Source organism: Felis catus, chromosome B1 (genome assembly GCF_018350175.1).
Source record: "Felis catus isolate Fca126 chromosome B1, F.catus_Fca126_mat1.0, whole genome shotgun sequence".
Taxonomy (NCBI): Eukaryota; Metazoa; Chordata; class Mammalia; order Carnivora; family Felidae; genus Felis; species Felis catus.
In genome coordinates, this window is record NC_058371.1 from 166223980 (window position 1) to 166246432 (window position 22453).

The 22453-nt window shown below is 38.5% G+C and overlaps 1 protein-coding gene and 1 long non-coding RNA gene across 4 annotated transcripts in view; one reads left to right on the top strand and one right to left on the bottom strand.

Moving 5' to 3' along the window:
- Positions 1-1379: 1379 nt before the first annotated feature.
- On the bottom strand, positions 1380-12343 carry LOC109499188. Its single transcript, XR_006597119.1, has 3 exons — positions 12253-12343; positions 11520-11611; positions 1380-1978 (listed from the first exon to the last, which is right to left on the bottom strand). It is a non-coding gene; the product is annotated as an uncharacterized LOC109499188 (long non-coding RNA).
- A 75-nt stretch (positions 12344-12418) lies between these two features.
- The window catches only part of GABRA2 (gamma-aminobutyric acid type A receptor subunit alpha2), a 128070-nt gene continuing 118035 nt past the window's right edge, over positions 12419-22453 (top strand). For 2 of the 3 annotated variants that reach the window (XM_011281893.4, XM_019829558.3), the window contains exons 1-3: positions 12419-12698; positions 13729-13806; positions 16436-16551. In XM_011281893.4, coding sequence (XP_011280195.1) covers positions 13736-13806; positions 16436-16551 — 187 coding nt within the window. In that variant the 5' untranslated portion in view covers positions 12419-12698; positions 13729-13735. Of the gene's footprint in view, positions 12699-13728; positions 13807-16435; positions 16552-22453 lie in introns of those variants that run through there. The other variant, XM_023253146.2, reaches the window with a different exon arrangement.

Sequence of the window (22453 nt, forward strand, 5' to 3'; positions counted from 1 at the left end):
ACATAATTATTCAAATCATTTTTTTGATACTGATTGAACAATATTTCCATAGGAGCTAGCTAGAAAGAAGCCTTTTAAATAGTAATTGTCAAAGGAAGATATAAAAGAACCATCTTGTTATGCAGTTCAATGTACAACTCTTTCACTTAGTTCACTTAGTTCAGAGGCTGGAAAATTTTTTGTCTTAAAGGATCAGATAGAAATGTTTTAGGCTTTGTGGGCACATGGATTCTATTGCAACTACTGGGTTCTGCCATTATAGCACAAAGGCGCTATTAGATAATACATAAATAAATGTGGATGGCTATGACCCAGTAAACTTTCATACACAAAAGCAGGTGGCAGAACATATTTGTGCAACAGCTATTTACTGGCTCCTGTCTTAACTAACTAGTACTATGGTAATTACTATAGTACTTATCATGCTATAAATGTGTGCATATACAGATATATAAATATTCCTTTAGTTATATATTTAAGTAGAAAACATTTCTCTGAACATACACTTGGATTTATAGGGATAAAGAACAGATGAACAGTTCATTTGACTCAAGACCTTAAGATATAGCAATAAGTGATTCGAAAGGATAATTATCATTTGTAATAAAATTCCTAAGAAAATTAGTCTCTTAGCAGATAAGGAGAATTTTTATAAAATAAGAATATATAAGTGATAAAAGGCATCTTATAGTTCATCCACTGCAACCCCTTCATGACAAAGATCTTATAGAACAATTGTTGATTTTGCATCCACATGGTTCAGCTATAGGGCAGCTAATTAGTCCTATATCCCAGCTAAATAAGAATTCATCATCCCATTCTAGGCAGAGAATACTAAGGCAAGGTTTATTGGAATTCTCTATTCTTGAACACTGGAAAATACATGTGTATGGTCTTATCCTTTGAAGTTGACAATCCATTGACCTCTATAATTACCAAACACCACTGGATAAGCAGGAACAGCCTTCCGTGTTGTGAACCAATACATTGTTAACTTTCTTATCATTTTCTTTTGCTGGTCTACCTTGATCAAACTACTTTCCAGGACCTTGCTATCAATAACATGTACTTTCTTCTCATTTCTCATGACATGTCTTCAGCCATTAATTCTCCATAGACTCTATGAATGTGGCAACAATCCAAGTGACTGAATTGCAGTATTTATTTTCAGGGATATGAAAAATTTTTAAATGCTTTTATTTATTTTTGAAGGAGAGAGAGAGAAAGAGAGAGAGACAGCATGAGCGGGGGAGGAGCAGAGAGAGAGGGAGACACAGAATTCGAAGCAGGCTCCAGGCTCTGAGCTGTCAGCACAGAGCCTCATGCAGGACTCGAACTACTGAACTGTGAGATCATGACCTGAGCCGAAGTCGGACGCTTAACCGGCTGAGCCACCCAGGCACCCCTGAAATGTTTTAAAAGTAACATTACACATTTAAACCTATGTGTGCTATACATTCATTTATTCCTTCATTTTTTTTTCACAACAGCTATTTATTGAGTGCTTACTCTAAGTCAGGCAGTGCACTAATTGCAGGGGATACAATGTTAAGTAAAAATAAGCATGGTCTCTGAACTCCTGTAACATATAGCATAGTTGGTTAACAGATGTTAATAATCACACACAATGATAAACAGAGACATGAAAGACAGACAAATCCCCAACAGAAAGTACATATAATAAAAGAATCTAATGGAGACTGGTAGGTAGAGGATATGTCAGGGAGACTTCTTGAGTAAGTGCTTCCTAATTTTTTATATGAAGGATGAACAGGTGTGTAGACGGGCCAGGAGCTTTCCAGCAGAGAGAACTTGTGCTACAATACCTTATGGCAGAAGAAGAAATGACAGTAGGAAGCTAAGTACATTCCAGGAACTGAAAGGCTGGTGTTTATGGAGCAAAGAAAACAACGGTGCAAGGCCAGGCAGGAGTCAAGGCATCGAGGACAAAGGCCATGATAAGGATCTTCATCTTGACCTTACAAGAAATAGGAAATACCAGAAGGATTTTAAGTTTTGCAGTGATATGAACAGGCCTGTATTTTGGAAAGATCACTCAGACCACTGCATGGAGGCCAGCCTGGAACATCAACATGAATAAGGGGAGAACAGGAGCTACAGTGAACATTTATGAACTCTTTGACACATACTTGCGGTAATTTATTAATTTATTCAATTATTTATCCATTCATTTATTCTTCTATTAACACTTACTGAACCCCTACAATATGAGAAGCGTGGTAAGGGATAGAAAAAAAAAAAAAGAGACAAATCATAGTCCCATCTCTAGTCCCTCAAGAGCTTATTAAAAACTTATATAGTTTTCTTCTCACAATGTGAATGTTAAATTGTTATAGTGGTTTGTATTTGAATGATGTTGATGGACTATCTAAAAGCAGTTTGAACCTAGAAATTTTTGGTCCAGTGAGTTGTGTAATGACAATAGCATAATTCGTATTAAAATCCATGACTAACTAGCCTTTCCTACCTTGTTGAAAAAATCTCTGAAAATGGCTTTGAAATTTGCGCACTCTATATTTAGGTCAGAGTCAATTTCTTTTGTTTTTCTTTATGAAATAGAGATAGGGAAATATATTCCTAACATGAATTTCTATTCAGAACCAGTCTTCTTACCCATCTCTCTTCAACTTGAACATCTAGCACTTGCTGGGCCAGTTAGATGTCTTTTTTCACCCCTTCTCTTTTTATAATTTTTCATTCCATTTGTAGGACCTGTTGGATGTTTGGCAATGTGAGTTCCTGTTGGAATTTAATGAATACCACCACCCCTTTCTCCTGCCACCACCCCTCTCCCCTCAAAGTCCCATTGCCACCACTTTCAATGTCTGGCCACCATGGGGATAATGAATTATTTTGAACTATTTGTCAAAAATAACCTCAGACTTTGTCTCAATCCCTCTGAGTGCTTAGATACAGAAAGACAGCAAAGGACCATTAAGAGATGGAAACAAATCACAGATATTACCGAAGATCAATTGGTTCAGACTTAAGCAAGTGACCATTTATATGCTGTGATTTCAAGATCTTTAAGAAAGTCTCCTCTGCCTGAAAATATTTTATGTGCCACTCCATCATTCCATAGTTGATATTTTAAAAAGATACATAGGGGCACCTAAGTTGCTCAGTTGGTTAAGCATCCAACTCATGGTTTAGAATCAGGTCATGATCTCATGGTTTGTGGGATCAAGCCCCACATCAGGCTCTGCACTGACAGCATGAAGTCTGCTTGGGATTCTCTCTCTCTCTCTCTCTCTCTCTCTCTCTCTCTCTCTGCTCTTCCCCTGCTTGCTCTCTCTCTCTCTCTCTCTCTCAAAATAAATAAATGGAAAATTCAAAAAGAAGTAAAAAGACACACAACGAAATTTCCTTTTCATCTTTCAAAAGTCAGACCAAGTTATTTTGTGATTATGTATCACCCCAAATTTTAGAGACTTAAAACAAATGTTTATTTGTAGTTCACACTATAATCCAATGAAGGTCAGCTAGGCCTTTGATCTTTGTTGTCCTCACTCAAGGCCCCACTGAGTGACCGACATATAGAGTTCTCACTGGCCACAAGCAGACAGTAGGGCAGGAGGCAGCACGGTGAATCTGACACTGGCTCATTCAGCCTCCATCTAGAAATGCCCCATGTCTCTTGCTTTTCATTGATCAGAGAAGCAATTTCCATTGCCACCTGTAATTTCAAGGAGAGTGAAGTAATTCAATCTGTTCATACACCTAGGCTGCAAAATGGCACTGTTTGGTGGGTGGCACTAAAGTCTGTCGTAAGTCTCTTTGAAAATATCTCTCTTCAAAAGGAAATCATTTTAAGTATTAATTTGTTATCTCCTAACTCATAATGCCAAGTTCCTTTATTTCTTGCTTCCAAATGAGTAGCATAAGGATACAGATACCGAGAAGTTACACATACACAAAAAGGAAGAGCAGCTTGTAACCATATTTTAATCGAGGGTATGACTAGGACGATAGCAGGAAGCTTCTATGTTGATTACTGACTATGGCTCTCTGCATATTACAGATATGGATCTCTTTTAAACTGAAGATTCAACATATAGCAATTTCTTTGTTGCAGGCAAACCAGGAGCCAATTCAAAAGAGAAAGTCACCTGACTTTTCTATTCAATTCAAACAGCGAATCAATAAAATACACTTGAGCAGATTTGATACATGACTTACACAGAGACCTACACACCAAAACACAGACAGGGATGCCCATGCCTTGGCAGGGCCGGCATTCACATTTCTATGCCTAAAGAGACACCTCCTTATCCATATCTATTCTTCTAACACACCTTCTTCCATATGCCAAAAGACAAGTGTACACGCAAATGCAGACTTATGCTGTGCATGAATCTTACTGAGAAACGGAGAGGAAAAGGGAACGATAGAGAACTAATAAAAGAGGGACGTGCAGGCCAAGCTGGAATGAAAAGGAGGGCATGGTATACTAAAAAGAGGATGAGGAAAAAAGCGCAGGGAAAAAAAAAGAGAGAGAGAGAATGAGGGAAATAATGCATTCATGAGAAAATAAAAGACACCATAAGAGAATGTGGGGAGATGAGGGTTTTGACTGACTGCTCTGCAAAGGTGGGCACGTGAATGTCACTGGGAAAGAGCGGACGGGAACAGATGGAAAAAGATGAGTCAGAAGATTCAATAAATTTAATAGCATCTCATCTCATCTACTACACGTCAAGGCAGTGAACTAACAGCTTTCAAATACTTCAGTAACATCAGCAAACACTGTGTAGTATTGTCTATGATCCAGATGCTGTCCTGTGCACAAATATTAACTTGCAGAGTATTCACAAAGATCATGTGAGGCGGACTCACAATTACTCTTACTCTACAGGTAAGAAAACTAAGGCGTAGCAAAGTGAAGGAATTCATCCAAGGTTGCATGGTGGGTAAGTAGTAGAACTAGGATGTGAACTAGGATGTGAACCTCGCACCAGAATCGGAATTCTTAACGATAACTGCTTTTTGTACTGCATCTCATTTCCTTGGAAGAAAGTACCATGGTTGTCATGTCCATATGAAGGCACAGATGCTCACGTAGGCACTTACTTATTCATTCGGTTGTTCACTCATTCATTGATTCTTCAAGAATCTCTTGAGAGATGATATATGCCCAGTTCTGTGCTAGACACTTGGTAGGTAAAGATAATTGAGATGAGTTCATTGCTTTAAAAGGGCTTACAGGCTTATAGGGTAAGATAGAAAAGTTAGTAAATATGTTCAATGGGGTGGTCTTTAGGTTTCATGTTAAATGCCTGTGCAAAGTCCAGCAGGAGTACAAAGGCTGGGGTGGGCAATTTTATCTGGAAGGGTAAGAAGTAGTTTGTAGGGCTGAGGTCTGAAGTGTCACCATGCAGACAGTGGCATATTCCAGTTGAAAGGGGGAATGGGAACCAAGAGCATAGAGGCATGAAATATTTAGTTGTTGAGAGAAACATAGACATTTTCCTTTGCAGGGAGCAAAGAGGACAGAGTGATGTTGAAAAATTAATGCTGGGGTGCCTGGGGGGCTCCGTCGAGTGCCTGGCTTCAGCTCAGGTCACGATCTCGCAGTTTGTGAGTTCGAGTCCCGCATCGGGCTCTCTGCTAACAGCTCAGAGCCTGGAGCCTGCTTGGGATTCCGTGTCTCCCTCTCTCTCTCTGTCCCTCCCCTGCTTGCACTCTGTCTTTCTCTCTCAAAAATAATAAACATTAAAAATTTTTTTTAAAAAAGAAAAAATAATGGTGATTATGGAGGGTGTATGTGTATACACACGTGCACATGTCTGACAAGATGTGTGCAGAAAGAGCAGAGTTGAGGCTGGAGATATAAACAGTACACTGGTGATATGCAAAGGAGCTCACACCTTATACTTTTATCAAGAAAGGATTTTAGATGATCAAATGACACTATCAAATTGGTTTAGGAAGACTCATGTTGGCCCTATAGAAAGCCAATTAGAGAAAGCAGAGATTGGAGGAGAGAAACTAGTTAGCAAGCTACTGCTTACTTGTAATGCAGTAGTTCAAGCAAGGAAGGGGCTAAGGCTATGGAATTGGTAATGAAGGGAATGGATCAGAGACAATGGATAGATAGGAGGCATTTTCTCAGCAACAGCAAATGAGTGGTGGTGGTGGTGGTGGCTGTGTGTGTGTGTGTGTGTGTGTGTGTGTGTGTGTGTGTGTGTGTGTCTGTTGACAAAAAAGAGCCTAAAATGACTCTCAGTTTTCAGGATTTTGGTGGCAGGATGGTGCTAAGATAGAGAACACCAGTGGAGATTCTTTTTGAGAAAAAAAAAAATGTCTATTGGTGATGCATAGTGAGCTTTTAGAGATAGAGAGCTTTGAGACTTTTCAGTAGATATTATAGCCGAGGCTACCCAAGGTCATGCCTCTGGTACCAAGACTCCCAATTTGTATTCTAAAGTGCTTAACTCTACAAAGAAATCAGCAATTATTTATTGTGCATCTATGAGCAAGTCCCTTTGGCAAATACAAAGAGGTTTGTAGCAAGGAGAAATGATCTCCATATTATTATTTAAAATCACTTGATATCCATAATTAATATGCCATGGCATTATTCACTTTTTCTTAGAAGTAATTGGTTTCTATTTTCTCTTTCATGTCTTTTTAACTGACCACTAAATACTCATAGCCTGATTATATTTTTAATTTATTTCTTTGCAATTCATATACTCTCTCTTCCTCTCAAGATGGAATACTTTTGATGCTAAAAATAATGATATTGAAATAATCCTTCATTTGGGACCAATCTTAGCCCACTTGAAATGTATGTAAATGGGCTCAAATAGGGTCCTGGATTCCTTCTATCCTCTGATTTTGTTGTTTTTGTTATTAGCTTCTTCTGCATAATTTTGGCTGATGAGGTATTATTCAGAAAATATCTGTATCATACAGGGGCCCCTGGTTGGCTCAGTCAGTTGAGCTTCTGACTTTGGCTCAGGTCATGAACTTGTGGTTTGTCACTTTGAGACCAGTTCTATGCTGTCAGCTCTGAGCCTGGAGCCTACTTTGGGTTCTGTGTCTCCCTCTCTCTCTGTTCTTCCCTCTCTCACACTCTGTCTCTCTCTCTCAAAAATAAAGATTAAAAAACTAAAAAGAAAAGAAAAGAAAAGAAAAGAAAAGAAAAGAAAAGAAAAGAAAAGAAAAGAAAAGAAACCATCCATATAAAACAGGAATTGTTTTCATTCTGGACATGAACGTTCCCAGTCCTGGGAGTTCTTAAGTGTCCTAGAAAATGCTTACTTATGTTCTTAGTAATCATCCATTTATTAATTATTATATGGGAACAACTAAATTTGTAAATCATTAATTAAATGTAAAGCTTCTTTTTCTCGCATTCTTTTTCTTAAGCTGCATGTTACTCCTTAGTGAAGATAGTGTGAGTTTTTAGAGTATATGTAGAAGCCTTGGTCTTATGTTACTTCATGCTTTTCAATTTGCTGTAAGCTCTCTGAGGGTAGAGACCATGCCTTAATCATTATTATATCCAGAGTGGTACAGAATAGAGTGTCTGGTAAATTGCAGATACTCAGCAAGAATTGTTGAATGAATATTTGGCTATTATTCACAGACTTACACTGCCTTCATAACACCACCATGTTAACAGTTAAATATCTTGCCCAAAGCTTCAGTGGTATGGCAGTTAAGCATGGAGACTATGGAGCCGTATTACCGGACTCTACCAGGAGGAGACTTTCAGCCAGATTTAAGCTTTCTGTGCCTCAATTTTTCATCAGTGAAATGGGAATAATAAAAACCTAATCCTTACTTGTTAAGATTAAATAAGTAAATACACGCAAAATATTTGGAATGGGATCTATTTATTATACAAGTGAAGATATTTTAAGTTTATTTTTATTATTCATTACTGTAATTTTATAAAACATGCCTCAGAGGGAAAAGCTGTCAATCACATAGCTTCATGAAAGGCACAGTAAATTTTTGTTTTGCGTTACTGGAATGTTATCTTTGTTTTAGGAAGTAGTTGAATAACTTGAGAATAAATTTTATCTATAATTTCACAAAATGAAGGTAAAAGGATTTCCTTACAAATTACTCTTTATAAGTGTTTGATGTAAATAGTTTTCAAAGTCTCAGAAACCACCAGGATGTCCTGAATGCATTATATATTTGATTTGCAACTTAGGTAAGGATCTGCAAACTTACTTTATTAACAGAGTTACTCTGTTTGAAGAAGGTGATATGCATACTATATCCAAGCTAGTATACATGATATATTTAGTTCGAATGAAATGTGATCTAAATGCATTGGTGTAAGAGAGTAGTTTTGGAATTATTTGTTTATAAGGCTGGTTACTCCCCCTTTCCAGCTGTTTCTTCTTTCAGAAGCTTGGAGTCTAGTGCACACATTAGAACCGTTCATCTAAATTCAACTTACAGGGAAAAAAGGGAGCTTGACCAAACCACAGTTTTGACCTAAGAATTACCAAATTGGTATTCACTCTAGCTTTTGTTTGTTTGTCTGCTTGTTTTGTTTTTAATGATAATGTGGCCAATATATGAGAACAGACTAGTACTCCAAGCAAACTTTGAAATTAGTAAAGCATTCTGGGGAAAAGTACAGGATAGTATTTAATTCTGTGAAAACAGGAAAATTTATGCTTTAGTTCTTAATTTTTCACAAATTTATATTCTTATTCAAATGGATGACACAGATGGGAAGGTGTAGTTAAAGTGTACATACATTTATTAGAATACATGCTTAGAATAGAATAAATTTATTGTGGAATACATGCTTATATTTTAAAATTTGTAAATATAGTGAGAGGCTATTCTTGCTGAATTCTGGTACTTCTTTTCAAAGTATGTAAAAATCACCCTGATTAAGTTATGTTAGCGAGACTAAATGCATTTTGTAGAAATACATTATATAAATGCTATTCTCATTAAAATGCTTATGCCTATTTTTATGAGTTTAGATACCTATCTTCCTACAGATAAATATCTGTATATCTGTATGCAAGTATTTGTGTATATTACATATATGTGTGTGTGCATTATATACAATATACACATATTACCTTATGGAACTTAAAGATTTATGAGGTCGCCTAGGGCATAGAGAGTGGTAGTTCCCTGGAACAGTAGTGCAAAGTCTATATAGCTGGGCCCTAAAAGGGAAAACTCTACAAAATGTCTGTTCAAGAGCACAAACGGTTTTATAATGAATTTTAAAACTGTACAATATTGTAAGATATCAGGAAAGAAAAATCAAACAAAACCAAGATCTCGCTAATTCCTTGCCTTTCTTTTATTCTTGTTCCTCATGTGGAAATCCTCTTTCAGATTTGGGAGTTAAAGATGAGGAATATCTAAGAAGTGACCCATACCTCCCAATCTAATCTGTAGGAGGGTAATTCAAACAAATTCAAACAGGAGGTTCTGCACTGCCCTAGCCTGGGCAGGAACAAATTTAGATTTACTGGCAACCAATTAGTTGTCAATTCTTCTACAGGATTGGTTGCCTAAAGACATGCTCCAGAAGGAGTGGGTAGGAAGAGCTTAGTCACGACCTACCCAGGCTGGCTCTCAAATCACAGTTCACTGTGCTCCATCACAAGAGAGGAGAAAAAAATCAGACTGGATTTATTAGATATTTGTGGGACAATCCTAGAAGATATTCAGCTGGACTAGCAACACAGTGAAATACCAGTAAAGATACAGCAGTAAAAGCAGAGGTCCACTGCCTGCAATCAGCTTTTCTGATTTTCATGTCCTTTAAGGTGCTTTGAAGTTTAAATCACAGCTACCCAACTTCAGTAAAACTGCAAAACATTTTGTGGGGAAGAACTAAAAATTATGGTTTATTTTGTATTTTAATTTTTAAAATATTTATTTATTTTTGAAAGAGAGAGAGAGAGAGAGAGAGAGAGTGCCAGAGGGGTAGGGGCAGACAGAGAGGGAGACACAGAATCCCAAGCAGGCTCCAGGCTCTGAGCTGTCAGCACAGAGCCTGGGCTGGAAGTCATGAACCACGAGATCACAACCTGGGCCGAAGTCAGATGCTTAACCGACTGAGCCACCTAGGTGTCCCTAAAAATTACGGTTTATAATGAAATTTTGGAATCTAGTTTTTACTGAGTCTGTCTCAAGTAAGTGCATAGTCAAATCTATAGCCAGTTCTAACATACAGTTAAAAAAGTAAACAAATGGTGAAAATCATCCCAAATAGCACGAACTTTGTCAAGTTCCATGTAAATGGGTCATATGGCAATGAGATTACAAATTTCTTAAGGGCGCTAAAGGGAAAGCCTAATTTTTTAGGACAAATCATTCAAATAGATACAGATTTTGAGATAAAACAAACCTAAATACTGTAACTCAGCATTAGAATCCGGGGGTTGGGGGGGAATACTACAGTGGTAAATATGAAAATAATCTATGAAGGTATTTATAAAAATTGTGACATGGATAAAAGAGAAGTTTTGTTGGAGCATAGCAATTAAGGTCAGGAAGAAACCACGAGCTGTTCAACTTCCATTATCAAAATATAAACAATTTAGTAGTAATGTAAATGGCAAAGTGATAGAGATCTTAATGAAGACTGACTTATAGAAATGGAAAATGGGAAAATACAGCAGGAAGTAAAGTGTTCACACCAAGTAGATGTTTAGATTCCCTAGTTGCAAGGTTTTAAATGGCAAGCTTTTTATCTTTGTGAATTTCAATTAGATTCTGCAACGGGCAAGTCAGGAAGGGAATATTAATGATGGAGGAGAAAGCTGGGTGGTGTTCCATTCTTCACAGAGCCAGCTACATAAGAGAGCAAATGTTTGTTTAGGCGGTAGCATATTCAATGCTCATTCAGAAAGTGGTGATTAATAGGTTAAAGAGAACAGCTTGAAATATTTACAAGGTAAAGGTTTTACTCTCCTCACATATCTTCAAGGCAAAGCTAAAATTGACTGTAGATTAGCAGTGCCCGTTGTTATGAAAACTGCACCATCTAGGAAAAACGTCTGAATTTCTGGTTCATAACTAACGAAATTGAAGTGTTTGGCACATATTGACTCCAAATGTAATATGAGAAAAACGTATCAGCATACTTCTCTTTTCTCCCCTTTTAAAGTGTCTAACGTTTATAACAACTTCTTGAAGAGATAAACACCCGCTCTGTTTTGCCTTAGTAAGATACAAGCATAACATTGTTATGTGCAGTACAAAAAGGAAAATGTCTTTCTCTCTCTCTCTCTCTCTTTTTTTTTTTTTTTTGGTTTTTGGTTCAAGTTGCACGTTTGGATTTTATCGCCTCACATAAAACAGAAGAGAAAGGAGACAGATCAAACACAACGCTCAAAGTGCACTGTAGGCCTGGAATTACAACAGGTCCCTCCACCACCAAAAAGCCCTACAGGGGGAAAAACTCAAACCCCACTACACTACATCTCCTTCCCGCCCCCTTACCCCCCCCCCCCCCCAAAGAATTGCAGACGTAGTAGAAGCACAACAGGTACCTTTTTGCTTGGGGTGGTGGTGGTGCGGGGTTGCAGAATGTAAACTTTTTTAGAGCTGTGGATTGAATTTGATCATCACGAAGGGAGGACGCCTGTGAATGACGTTGGGGAAAAGAATGGTTGAGAGTGAGCGGGAGGTTTCCCCAGGTGCATAATCTGCAGACGGACTTTCTCGACCGGCTAGAGGGAGGTCTCCAGCCCTCAGGGCTTTGTAGGGAAACTGGTGCTGACTGCAGGAGTGTGAAGGAATGAGTGGTGTATCAAGACGGCTCAGGAAATCAAAGAAACTTCCTGCTGTCTGATTCCACGCAACATGCGTTGAACTTGCTCCTGCGTGGATGCGCTGATGACTAAGTACAGGCTGATTAGAGTCCCCTCGCCCTCCAGCGGGAGTGGTATCTCTTTACCTCTCCTCAGCAGCCACGTCGCTCCAGAGCCAGGGGATGTTGGGGGGCGGGCGGCAGGGCGAGGCCCCGGGGATCTAGGGCCGCGCAGACACATTGCGTTCCCGACTCTGCACCAACACCCACCGGCAGCACCCCCCCCCCAGGAACCCCGGGGCCTCGGGGGGAGCCCCAGCGGGCTGCCGCCGGGAGCAGTCCCGGGTGGAGCGTGGGCTCCGTTCCTCCGGCGCGGCGTGGGCGCGGGCAGCAGCGCTCGGGGCGCACCGGGGAGCTAGCCGCCGCCCCGGGCTGTGCCGCTGCAGGTGCCTGCCGGGCGACGGGGCGGTTACCTTGGACTGGGGCGGGGGTGTGGGGGGGGGGGTCCCTGCGTTCCCGGGAACCTCGCTAGCCCTCCTCCCGGGCCTGGCTCCTCCTCCTCCAGGCGTGAGGCTCGTGCCCGCCACTGCCGGCGCGCACCGCGCCTGGGCTCGCGTTCCCCCCCCCCCCCCCCCGCCCGCTCCTGCCAACGCTTCCCCTCCTCCTCTTCCTCCTCCTCCGCCCATCACCGCCACTACGGACGCCTTCGCCTCCATCTACTCCCCGCGCCGCGGCCGTCGCTCTCCGCGCTCGCTCCGGCTTCCACCAGCCCATCGCTGCCCGCTCGCTCGGCTGCTGCAGTCGCTCTCTCTTCTCTCTCTCTCTCTCACTCGCGCTCTCTGTCGCTCTCCCTCAAGTTTCCCGTCTCCTCAGATCAGGGCAAAGGGAGGAAAACACCCGATTCTGCCTGCTGTCTCAGGTAAGGTCGCGCACGTTGGCCCCAGCAGGGACCCCTTGGCGCCTGCCTTTGCCTCGCGTGCCTGCCTCGTCTCCCCCACCCCACTCTCCGATGCTCCCTGCAACCCGAGGCGGTTCAGCTCGCCTCCTCCTCCCCAACACGTTTAAAACATAATTTCGATACTCATCACCAGAAGCGCATCTGCAACTACAATAAGATCCTAGACGCCGGCCCGCCCGCCCGGCAGGCAGCGCGTTAGCCTGGCTCTTTTATAGTCTGCAACTTTGCACACTGTGATTGCCGCTGCCTGCCTGCCGGTGCTGGATCCGGGAGCCTCACGCTCCTGCTCCGATTGTGGTCTCGGCTCCGGAACAGCTGTCCAACGCGTCGTTTCGCAGCAGTTGAGCCGAACCCGGCTGCCTCCGAGACGTGGTCTCGGGCAACTGTGCACGGGCGGGGAGGGAGCTTCTTTTATTTTATTTTCTATTATTTTAGAGGGAGCGAAGAAGTGAAGACGCGAGGGCTGCAGTTCCCTGTAACGAAAAGAATAATAATCGAAAAAAGTGGGCTGCCTGCCCCTTGCTTTTCCCGTTGGGGTTGCGGGGGTGGTCTTGGTTGAGGGGGCTGTGGCACGGGGGACCCATCTCTCCTCCTCCTTTACACTCCCCCCCTCCTCCGGACCCGTTCTCTTCTCTAGCTCCTATGTCAGTCAGTTCAGTGTCCCGTGTGTTGTTGTTACGTGTGTGTGTGTGTGTGTGTGTGTGTGAGCACAAAACAGTGTTTGCTGACGATGGGGCTGGGGGAAGTTCCTGGCAGAGCAGTCTGATTATTTGGTCATCTTACTGCCAAGATAAAAAAAAAAAAAAAAAAAAAAAAAAAAGAAAGAAAAGACTCTCGCCCCCCCCCCCAACCCATTCATCACACCCCACACTGCTCCAGTGGAATAATTCAATAGCTTTAACTCCAGTTCTCACACCAATTGACATTCTTTTGGGCTTTCTGGGACTGAATGTAATTTTAAGTGTATTTTTTTTCCCATGGCTTTCCAAAGAGCGACAATGAAGACGAAATTAAACACCTACAACATGCATTTGCTTCTTCTTGTTTTCTTGCTGTGGGACCCAGCCAGGTGAGACATTTATTTATTGTATTTGACTTTTTAGATTCAGGGTAAAGGTGTGTTTCTTGAATGTCATCAATGCAGGGCTGGCCTTTGAGAAGCCGAAGTATTTTGAAGAATCAATTCTAATGAAGGGGAGAAAAAAAAAAAAAAAGCTTGTATCAAGAAATTGAACTATGAAGTGGGAGAGACTATCAAAAGTTCACTGCTTCTGGATTTTAGTGATAAAACACGCAAGTGATCAGGAACATTTTCTTACAAAAAGAAAAGAAAATCACCAAAGAAAAGAGTATCTTTTGGATGGCATATTCTTCCAAGTTTTGAAGTGGTTAAGTTGTATGCGTTTATAATGACACCAACATTCAGTAAAGAAGCCAACAGTGTTTCTTTAAGCCAAACAGAAAAGCAGAAGCTAAAATGGTTTGGTTGTTGATTTTTTTTTTCCTTCCTCCCTTCCTTCTTTCCTTCCTTCCTTCCTTCCTTCCTTCCTTCCTTCCTTCCTTCCTTCCTTTTTTTCTTTTCTTTCTTCCTTCTTCTTCTTCTTTTTTTTTTAGTGGTCTGTGTTCTTTAGTCAACATAGAAAACCCAAAGGATGTGTGAGTCTTTAACCTCTAGGTAGAAGTAGTATACAACTTCACAATTACAAACAATAAAACAAAGCTTGATTTATTCATCAACTTTTCATATTACTGATTTAGAGATCTTTTATTGCTAAAGTGGTCACTGTCATAAACAGTGCTTATTTTAAACATGTAACTAATTTTGCTTTGCCTGTGTTCTACAAACATAAAATTAATTCTTATTGCTTTCCATAACATCATCTTAGTTGTAGTCTTTTCTGATTTTGTATTATCAATGGACATTTTTTATTTTGTCTAAACTTAGGATAATGATTTTCAAAATATTAGAGGGCTTGAAAAATAGATGGTAAGAATGTTCATCTAATCATTCCTTTTAAAAAATAATGTCTTTATTATATCTTTATTTGCCTTTTAATTTTTCATTTTCCTGTCAAGTAATTGTCAAAGAATGAAAATATTTTGTGGAATTGAGAAGAAATCTCTTCATAAAGGCTTATTTTTAGTTTGAAAGTAGCTCCTCATTTAACATCTTAATACTGAATTTAGAAAAAGAATTTGACATATGATTAAATACCACTTTTCAGTGAAAACCTCTGTGTGGAACTTTACAATTATTGTAGTGATTGGTTTTAGAATTAGCTTAAGGTAACATAGAAACTTTTGATGCTGGAGTTTTGATAAACTCGTTTGCTGACATAATTTTTAAATGTTTACCTGTATATCGGTGTTTCAGTATTTTCTGTGCTCTCAAGACAATATTTGTTTGAAGTTGGTTACCAATTTTTTAATGTGTTATGACTGTTTCTAGTTGTGTAATCATTTAAATGCAGATTGACTCTGTCAATGATACTTTACACGGTACACCTTGATCAGACAGCTCTCACATATAGTCTTTGATTTTGAAGGAGTGAACCTACCATGGTCGATTAGTAATCACTGAAGGTCCTCAGTGCTTAACCATTATTTCCCTCTACTAGTTTTCTGTTCTATATTTGACCAGTAATGCTCATGCCAGTATTTTATTCTATTATATAAATGATTCTTTTTTGGGGCCAGTAATTTAAATCTCTGAATCATTCTAGGGGAAAAAAAATGGCAGTGAAAAGGGACATTCTGTTTTATGCGCCAAATTGCTGGATGTCACAAAATCAGGTCTCTGGCTTTCTGATGGAGAAATAATGGAGAAAATCACTGTTTCTAACCCTTTTCTGGTGATATTTTAAGACCATTTGTTTTCTCTGCAAATTTATCACACACACACACACACACACACACACACACACACACAAGTAGCAAGATTTTTAATCTTTAGGTAACCCTTAGCGCTCTCCTCAGAGACCAGTCAATAGGGGTATGCCTCCAGGGTTGTCTGTACCCCTGTATGTGCCCCTGCTCCTTTCAGAGCCCACTTCCACCACCTGGCTACAGTGGAGCCTGGAACACAGCCAGTGGAGTTTCCCTGATGTCTATATTGCACTTGGCCATTGGGTGGCGGTATACCCAAAGTAAGGAAATAATCTCTGAAAGAGAAAAACGACATAAAGAAAAAAGGAAAGGCACTTATGAGGAAGACAGAGAAATTTTCTGCCTCCAAGGAGGCAATTTATTCTCCAATTAATATTCAAATCGCTGCAGTAGTATTTCAGGAGTCGTTTTGTTATTGTACCTTTCTTAATGCAGAGTCACATTACTAACAGTGTCAGCATGTGGCCATCTACAATCATAATATATTCTAGGGGACGGATTTTAGAAAATGAATATTCCACACTGGGTGCTAAGTGGCAGAAACCTGAAATAAGTTTGACGTCAATCTTTCTGATAATCTAGTATTTAGTATCCATTTTCAACAACATATTTATCTTCTCCATAGACATGCTGGTATTTATAGAAGTGACCAAAGAAGGAAAATGGGTGGCCCTAATAGCTTAGAGAGACTTAAAATTCAAATCAAGGAAGTAGAGCATGTTGGTACTGGTACAACACACATACGTATATATATGTATATATATATATGTACATATATATATATATATCAGCTTCTAAAATTATCTGTTTAGGTTGGTGCTGGCTAACATCCAAGAAGATGAAGCTAAAAATAACATTACCATCTTTACAAGAATTCTAGACAGACTTCTGGATGGTTACGATAATCGGCTTAGACCAGGACTGGGAGGTAAAAGTAGTTTTACTTTTTTTAAACTCTTACAAAATAATGCTTCTAAAAGTTAAGAGTAATATACATATTTTAATACACTCTATCTATGAATGCATGTATTAAATAACTGAATAATAGAAAGTAAGGTATATGAAATAAACATTATTTGTGTTTCTTTTCTACACACACAATGTGTTTAACATATTTTTGTAGAATGCCTGAAGTCATATAGAGCCCAGACTTTCTGCATGAGGTTTTTAAATTAGTTTATATATAATGGCTAAGTTTTTAAAACTTAAAGTATATTAAAATGAAACATTGTCGGGCAGACATGCTCGTGTAGTATCTTCACATTTTACAGACGTTTATTTTCACAGCAGTACAGATATGAAGAAATGAGGCACATAATAAAAAGTATGTTAGGGTTATATTTTAACAAATACACAACTTAGGATTCTATGATGATATTTCTTTATCCATGCTTATGGTATTTCTAAAGTACAGCACAGGTTTGGCGTTCTTGAAACTCTCAAAGACATTTCAGGTATACATTGGCTGTAAGCCTAAATTTATTGGACTGGCATAGTTTGATTTCAGATTTAAACATTAACTTTCAATTCAGAAAAACAAATCTGTTTTAATCCATAAAGATAAAGGAAATTAGGCTTGGCTAATATATTAATTTTTTAAAATATGTTAAATTTTAATTAACTTCTATTTATCCTTAGGTGATACTGAGGAAATTAGGTAAAAGTAAAGTAGGTGTGTAATTTCTAAAGGATTCTGACTCAAAATATTGTTACTCTTCAATTATACATACACACATTTCACACGTGTATGTTATACTTATTTGGATGTTCAGGTTAACCGTTAATTAAAAATAAAGGAAAATTAGTTGGACAATTGGTACTAATCAAAGATTTATATAGTCATATAGTTAGCTAGTTTATTATGAGGCTGACAACTTTGTAATATTAAATTGCTTGTAAAGATGCATATTGATTAATGCCTAGGTGTTTACGTAAATACTTTCTTTGAAAAATCTAGGTTGTTGTTAATTCTATATATATTTGCCAGTGTATGGTTTGGATTGTCCAGGAGTCAGAAAAAGTCAGGAAAGACCCAACTTGTTGTTAAATAGTATACTATTTAATGCAGTTAATTTTTCTTGGAATCCCTGAGAGGTACCTCTCATTTTAGGAGAAGTACAGGGAGGAATAATGTTCAGAAATAAGGCCTATTGTATTTTTCAGAGCAAACTCAGTTGTTTATTATACACTTGGTTTTCTAAAAGGAAAAAAAAACTAAAAGGAAAATAATGCTTCTTTAGTAATTAATATCTCTAATGAGCATGAATATAAGGAATTAGTCTCCATGTTAGCATATGAAAATGAACTATTGCCAAGCGTAAGGGTATCCTAATTCAGGATGGTGGTTTATGAGGAAGATTACACTAAGGCAGACGTTTGTCCTAAATCATAGATTTTATTTTTTTAAATAAATTATGTGCTGTCAAAAATCTCAATATTTGAGCAAGACCTTGAGTTTTGTCTCTGTGAGTTCTTAGGGGAAATATCTACCTTGTGGGTGTGTGGTTGGGGAGTAGAAACTACCTGTTTCAGGACGTGGCTATTGCCACTTAGCTCTTCATATTTTTTTCTGTAATATCTCTTACATTCTTTTTTACTTCCATTGTCACCCCTGAAGCATAGATCCTTGTCACTGTATTATTTGCATTAATGCAATAGACTAAGCGGCTCTTCTTGTCTAGGGTCTTCCTCAATCCTTCTCTGATATTGGGCATATGCTAATATCTCCCATTCAGATAGTTTTCTTTTATTCTTACAATGCTTTCCAAATATCCCTCTCTTTTCTTGATCATCTTTTCTTGATCCCCCATGTTTTCTGCACCAGATCAACTGTTTTTCATCTAAAAGGGCCATGACACAGCTACCTTTCTGCCTTACAGGATTGTTGAGAGAATTCTATAAACAAAAAGTACATACAAAGCCGGTGCCCCATAGTAGGAATTCAACAAAGATCTAGTTCGTCCTTCCTCCCTTAGGTTCCTAGTTTGCCAAGTAAGGTTTTCTACATTCTACTTCCTGGCTTCGTTTGTATTTTGCCACCCTTTCATCCTGCACTTCGGATGCATTTGTTCATCTTCTCTTGATAATCCATTCACATCTGTTCCCTTGGCCTTTGGTCGTATTATTTCCTCTCACTGGAAGTGTTTTTCTCATCATCTTTGATGATCGAAACCCTTTTTCTATAAAGACCACCTCAACACTGGTCCTCTAGTAAAGATCTTTCTTAAGTGAATTGAAATACCTAGATTCAATTTTCTCTCTGTTGAATTTCTTTAGCAGTTGTTGGCTCTATATCTCATCTGGAACTTATTATGTGCTATCTTGGATTATTTATTACCTTTTTGTGTGCCTCTTGTTACCTTAACAAGATTGTAAGCTCGTTGAGGCAAGACATTGTATCATAAATCCTCTATGCTCTCAGCAACTAAATATTGATTTGCATATTGTGGCCATCAAATAAATGTTGATTGCTTGACTAACTTTTCTACGACCAGTTCATCATCTGTAAAATGGGCTTATCCATATTTGGCCGACCTTTTGGTTAGGAATGTTGAGTAATATGTTGGGCAGCATGCTACAGGAAGGTAACGAGGCTTAGTAAAGACCTAGCTTTAGATTTTGGAGATTTAGGTAAAATCCCAGCTCTGGTCCTGAGCGGTCCAATGACCTTTCAATACTTTGCCTCTTTAGGTCCACATCTGTCATCTATAGAGTGTGATTACTCATACTGTTCTTAGAGCATTTGATGAATATTAAGTACGATGATATATGCTAAGAAGTTAGCACAGTGCCTGGCATATGGTAGAGAATTAATAAATAATAGTACCTAAAAGACTTTCAGAAACTTTCTAAATGTACTGTTGTAAATTTACATCATTATTGTGATTACTTCTGCATCCAAAATTCTTCTCCTGCTTGTTCATATGTCATTTCACATAGAAAGTCCAAGGAAATTACTTGTGTCATTATGTCCCAGAAATTAATAAGAAGGAAAATATGTATTTGATTCAGTTTTAATGTATCAAACAGAACATCCCTATTGATGAAAAATCTGGATAATTAATTTCAATTATCATTTCTTTCCTTTATAACTAATACAAATCGCTATATAGGAAAGCACACTCGGTTTTGGACTGCGAGTTAAAAAAAAATTGTTCTTTTCACTTGGCTCGACCACTTACTAGATTTTACCCTGGCCAAGTTCCTTAGACATTCTGAAACTTGGGATTTCCCTTGGGAAAATGGAAATAATGGTTTTTTATGCTGAACGGAGGAAGGTAAATTGAGATTCATATATATGATGAAGATCATACAATCCATTGAGTGAATGAAAGAGGCACCTGGGTGCTTCAGTTGGTTAAGCGTCTGGCTCTTGATTTCGGCTCAGGTCATGCATGATCTGGTGGTTCATGAGATCGAGCCCCACATGGGGCTCTGCACTGACAGAGTGGTGCCTGCTTGGGATTCTCTCTCTCTCTGTCTCTCTCCCTCTTTCTCTGTCTCTTCCCTGCTTGTGCTGTCTCTCTCTCTCTCTCAAAATAAATAAACATGAAAAAAATTAAAAATACATTGAGTGATAAAATTTTAAGATATTTTATGATTAATAATGGAGTTTCTTTAAAATTTAAGTTGTATCATGCCATTCAACTGCTCAAAATTCTGCAATCGTTTCTACTTCATTCAGAATAAAAATTGGGTTTCTTGTGGTGGTCTCCAAGGCCGTGCATGATGATCTGTCTCCTTATTCTTTCTTTGACCTCACAACAACTCACCTTCTTGCTCATCCTGCTGCAGTCACATTGGCTTCCTTTCTGTTCTTTGAACACACCAGGATACTCTTTGGAGCTTTTCCTTTGATCTCTCCTCCTCAATGAGGCCTACCCTGACCAAACAAATAAATACTATAACCTGGCTACCTCTTAATAATTCTAATCTCCCTTACCCAGCTTATTTTTCCCCTTTATTTTAATATATAGAATAATTTATTTCTTTATTACTTTAGTGGCAATTGCTTATTTTTGTCTCTTTTGCTAGAATGTAGGCTCATTGAGGTCAGGGATTCTTGTCTATTTTGTTGCTTTATTCACTGGTGCATCATCTGTTCCCAGCATCTAGAACAGGACCTGGCATATAGTAAGCACTGAAATATTTCTTGAAGGATTTTAATTTTATTCATGTATTTTATTATCATTATTATTATTATTATTATTATTATTATTATTATTTACTGTGCTGCCATGAAAAGAATCAACTATAGAACTTAACTTATCCTTAAACTTGGTGGAGCAGTTATCATTTAATTCACACACTGACTTTCCACTATTAGCATCAGCATATTTTGGGATGACATCTTGGTGAATTAGAGCTATTATAACCCCAGTTACTCAAATCCCGACTTATGTTAGTTGTGATTCTGCCTTTGAACTGTGTGATTTGGGGTGATTCATTTATCCCATATGTGACTTAATTTACTCATCTATGAAATGGCAAGAGAGGATCCACTTATTCTGTTTATATCTCACAGAAATATGATGTGGTTCAAGTAAATTAAAATTCTTAAGAGAGCGTAATGCGACATACAATTGATAAGTGTTAGTGTTGCTAGGAGTACGAGGAGAACTCTTCAAGAAAAACATCTTAGGAGGTAGTGTTCTTTGAAAACGTGCCAAGGAAATATTGGTAGCTCTTGTACATTTGGTAGGCTTACTTCTTTGTGAGCCTGGAAACCTGAGATGGGTTTGCCTTGATATCTTATCTGTTGAGACCATGCATTTAGAGTAGCTAGAGCTAATAACTGAATCAGTTTTTCCTCTTCATTTTAGTCATTAGAGCTAACAACCTGGAGTATAACACATATATTTTTATATTCCATAAGAAGCTTTCAAACTGTTAACTAAATAAAAAGCAGCATTTGTGTTTTGGACCAATTTTATGGGGTCATTGGAAAAATGAATGTGTAGACAGGCCTTGGACATTTATGACAGCTAGCATCCACAATGCTCAACAGTGACAACTATTAGAAATGACAAGGCTTGGTATCTAAATTATAGATCCAATCTGGAAAATCTAGATTGAGTACCATGCTTAACCGCATTTTGAAAAGCTCTTTCGAAGAGGTCGTCTAGATAGATTTTTTCTTTCCATGTTCTTGTTTTATACTCTGAAACCTTGAAGAAACTTTATGCTTAAAGCTATGAAAAATATGATGTCAGATCGTAGGCTTAGGGTCTGAGGGTCGGTTTCCAGCTTTGCTCATGGATATTTACTTCAGGCTGTAGACAGGTGGATGACAACATGTCTCTATGGATTTTACTACTCTCCAATTTATAAAAAATAAAATATAGGCTATTCAGTGGGAGAAATTAATAAATAAAAATCTGATCTGTCCCAGACCCTAAGAGGGATTCTGTCCTCAAAACAGCATGGTATTACTTTATGAAGTAATGCTTAAGATCAATGCCTCTAGAGACTAACACCTTTGGATTTGAATTCTGTTGCCACTGTAAAATAACTACAAAACTTTCAGGATGCTACTCAATCTCTCCTTGCTTTGGTTTCGTTATTTGTAAAATAGGAGTAAAAATATGTGACTTTTCGTTTTGTTAGAGACTTTTTTTTTTAACATTTAAATCCTTTGGACAGTATATGGCAAGCAGAGTAGCAACTCAATACTTGTAAGTGTTATTGCTGCTGTTGTTATAATAGAATGCGATACAGGGCATCACTCTGTTTCACTTAATCTATAAAAGCTATGGCTTCATAAAAAAATGATAAGTTTGTGGCACACATAACCCAGTTGTAAAGACAGGAGAGGTTGTATATTTCTTATG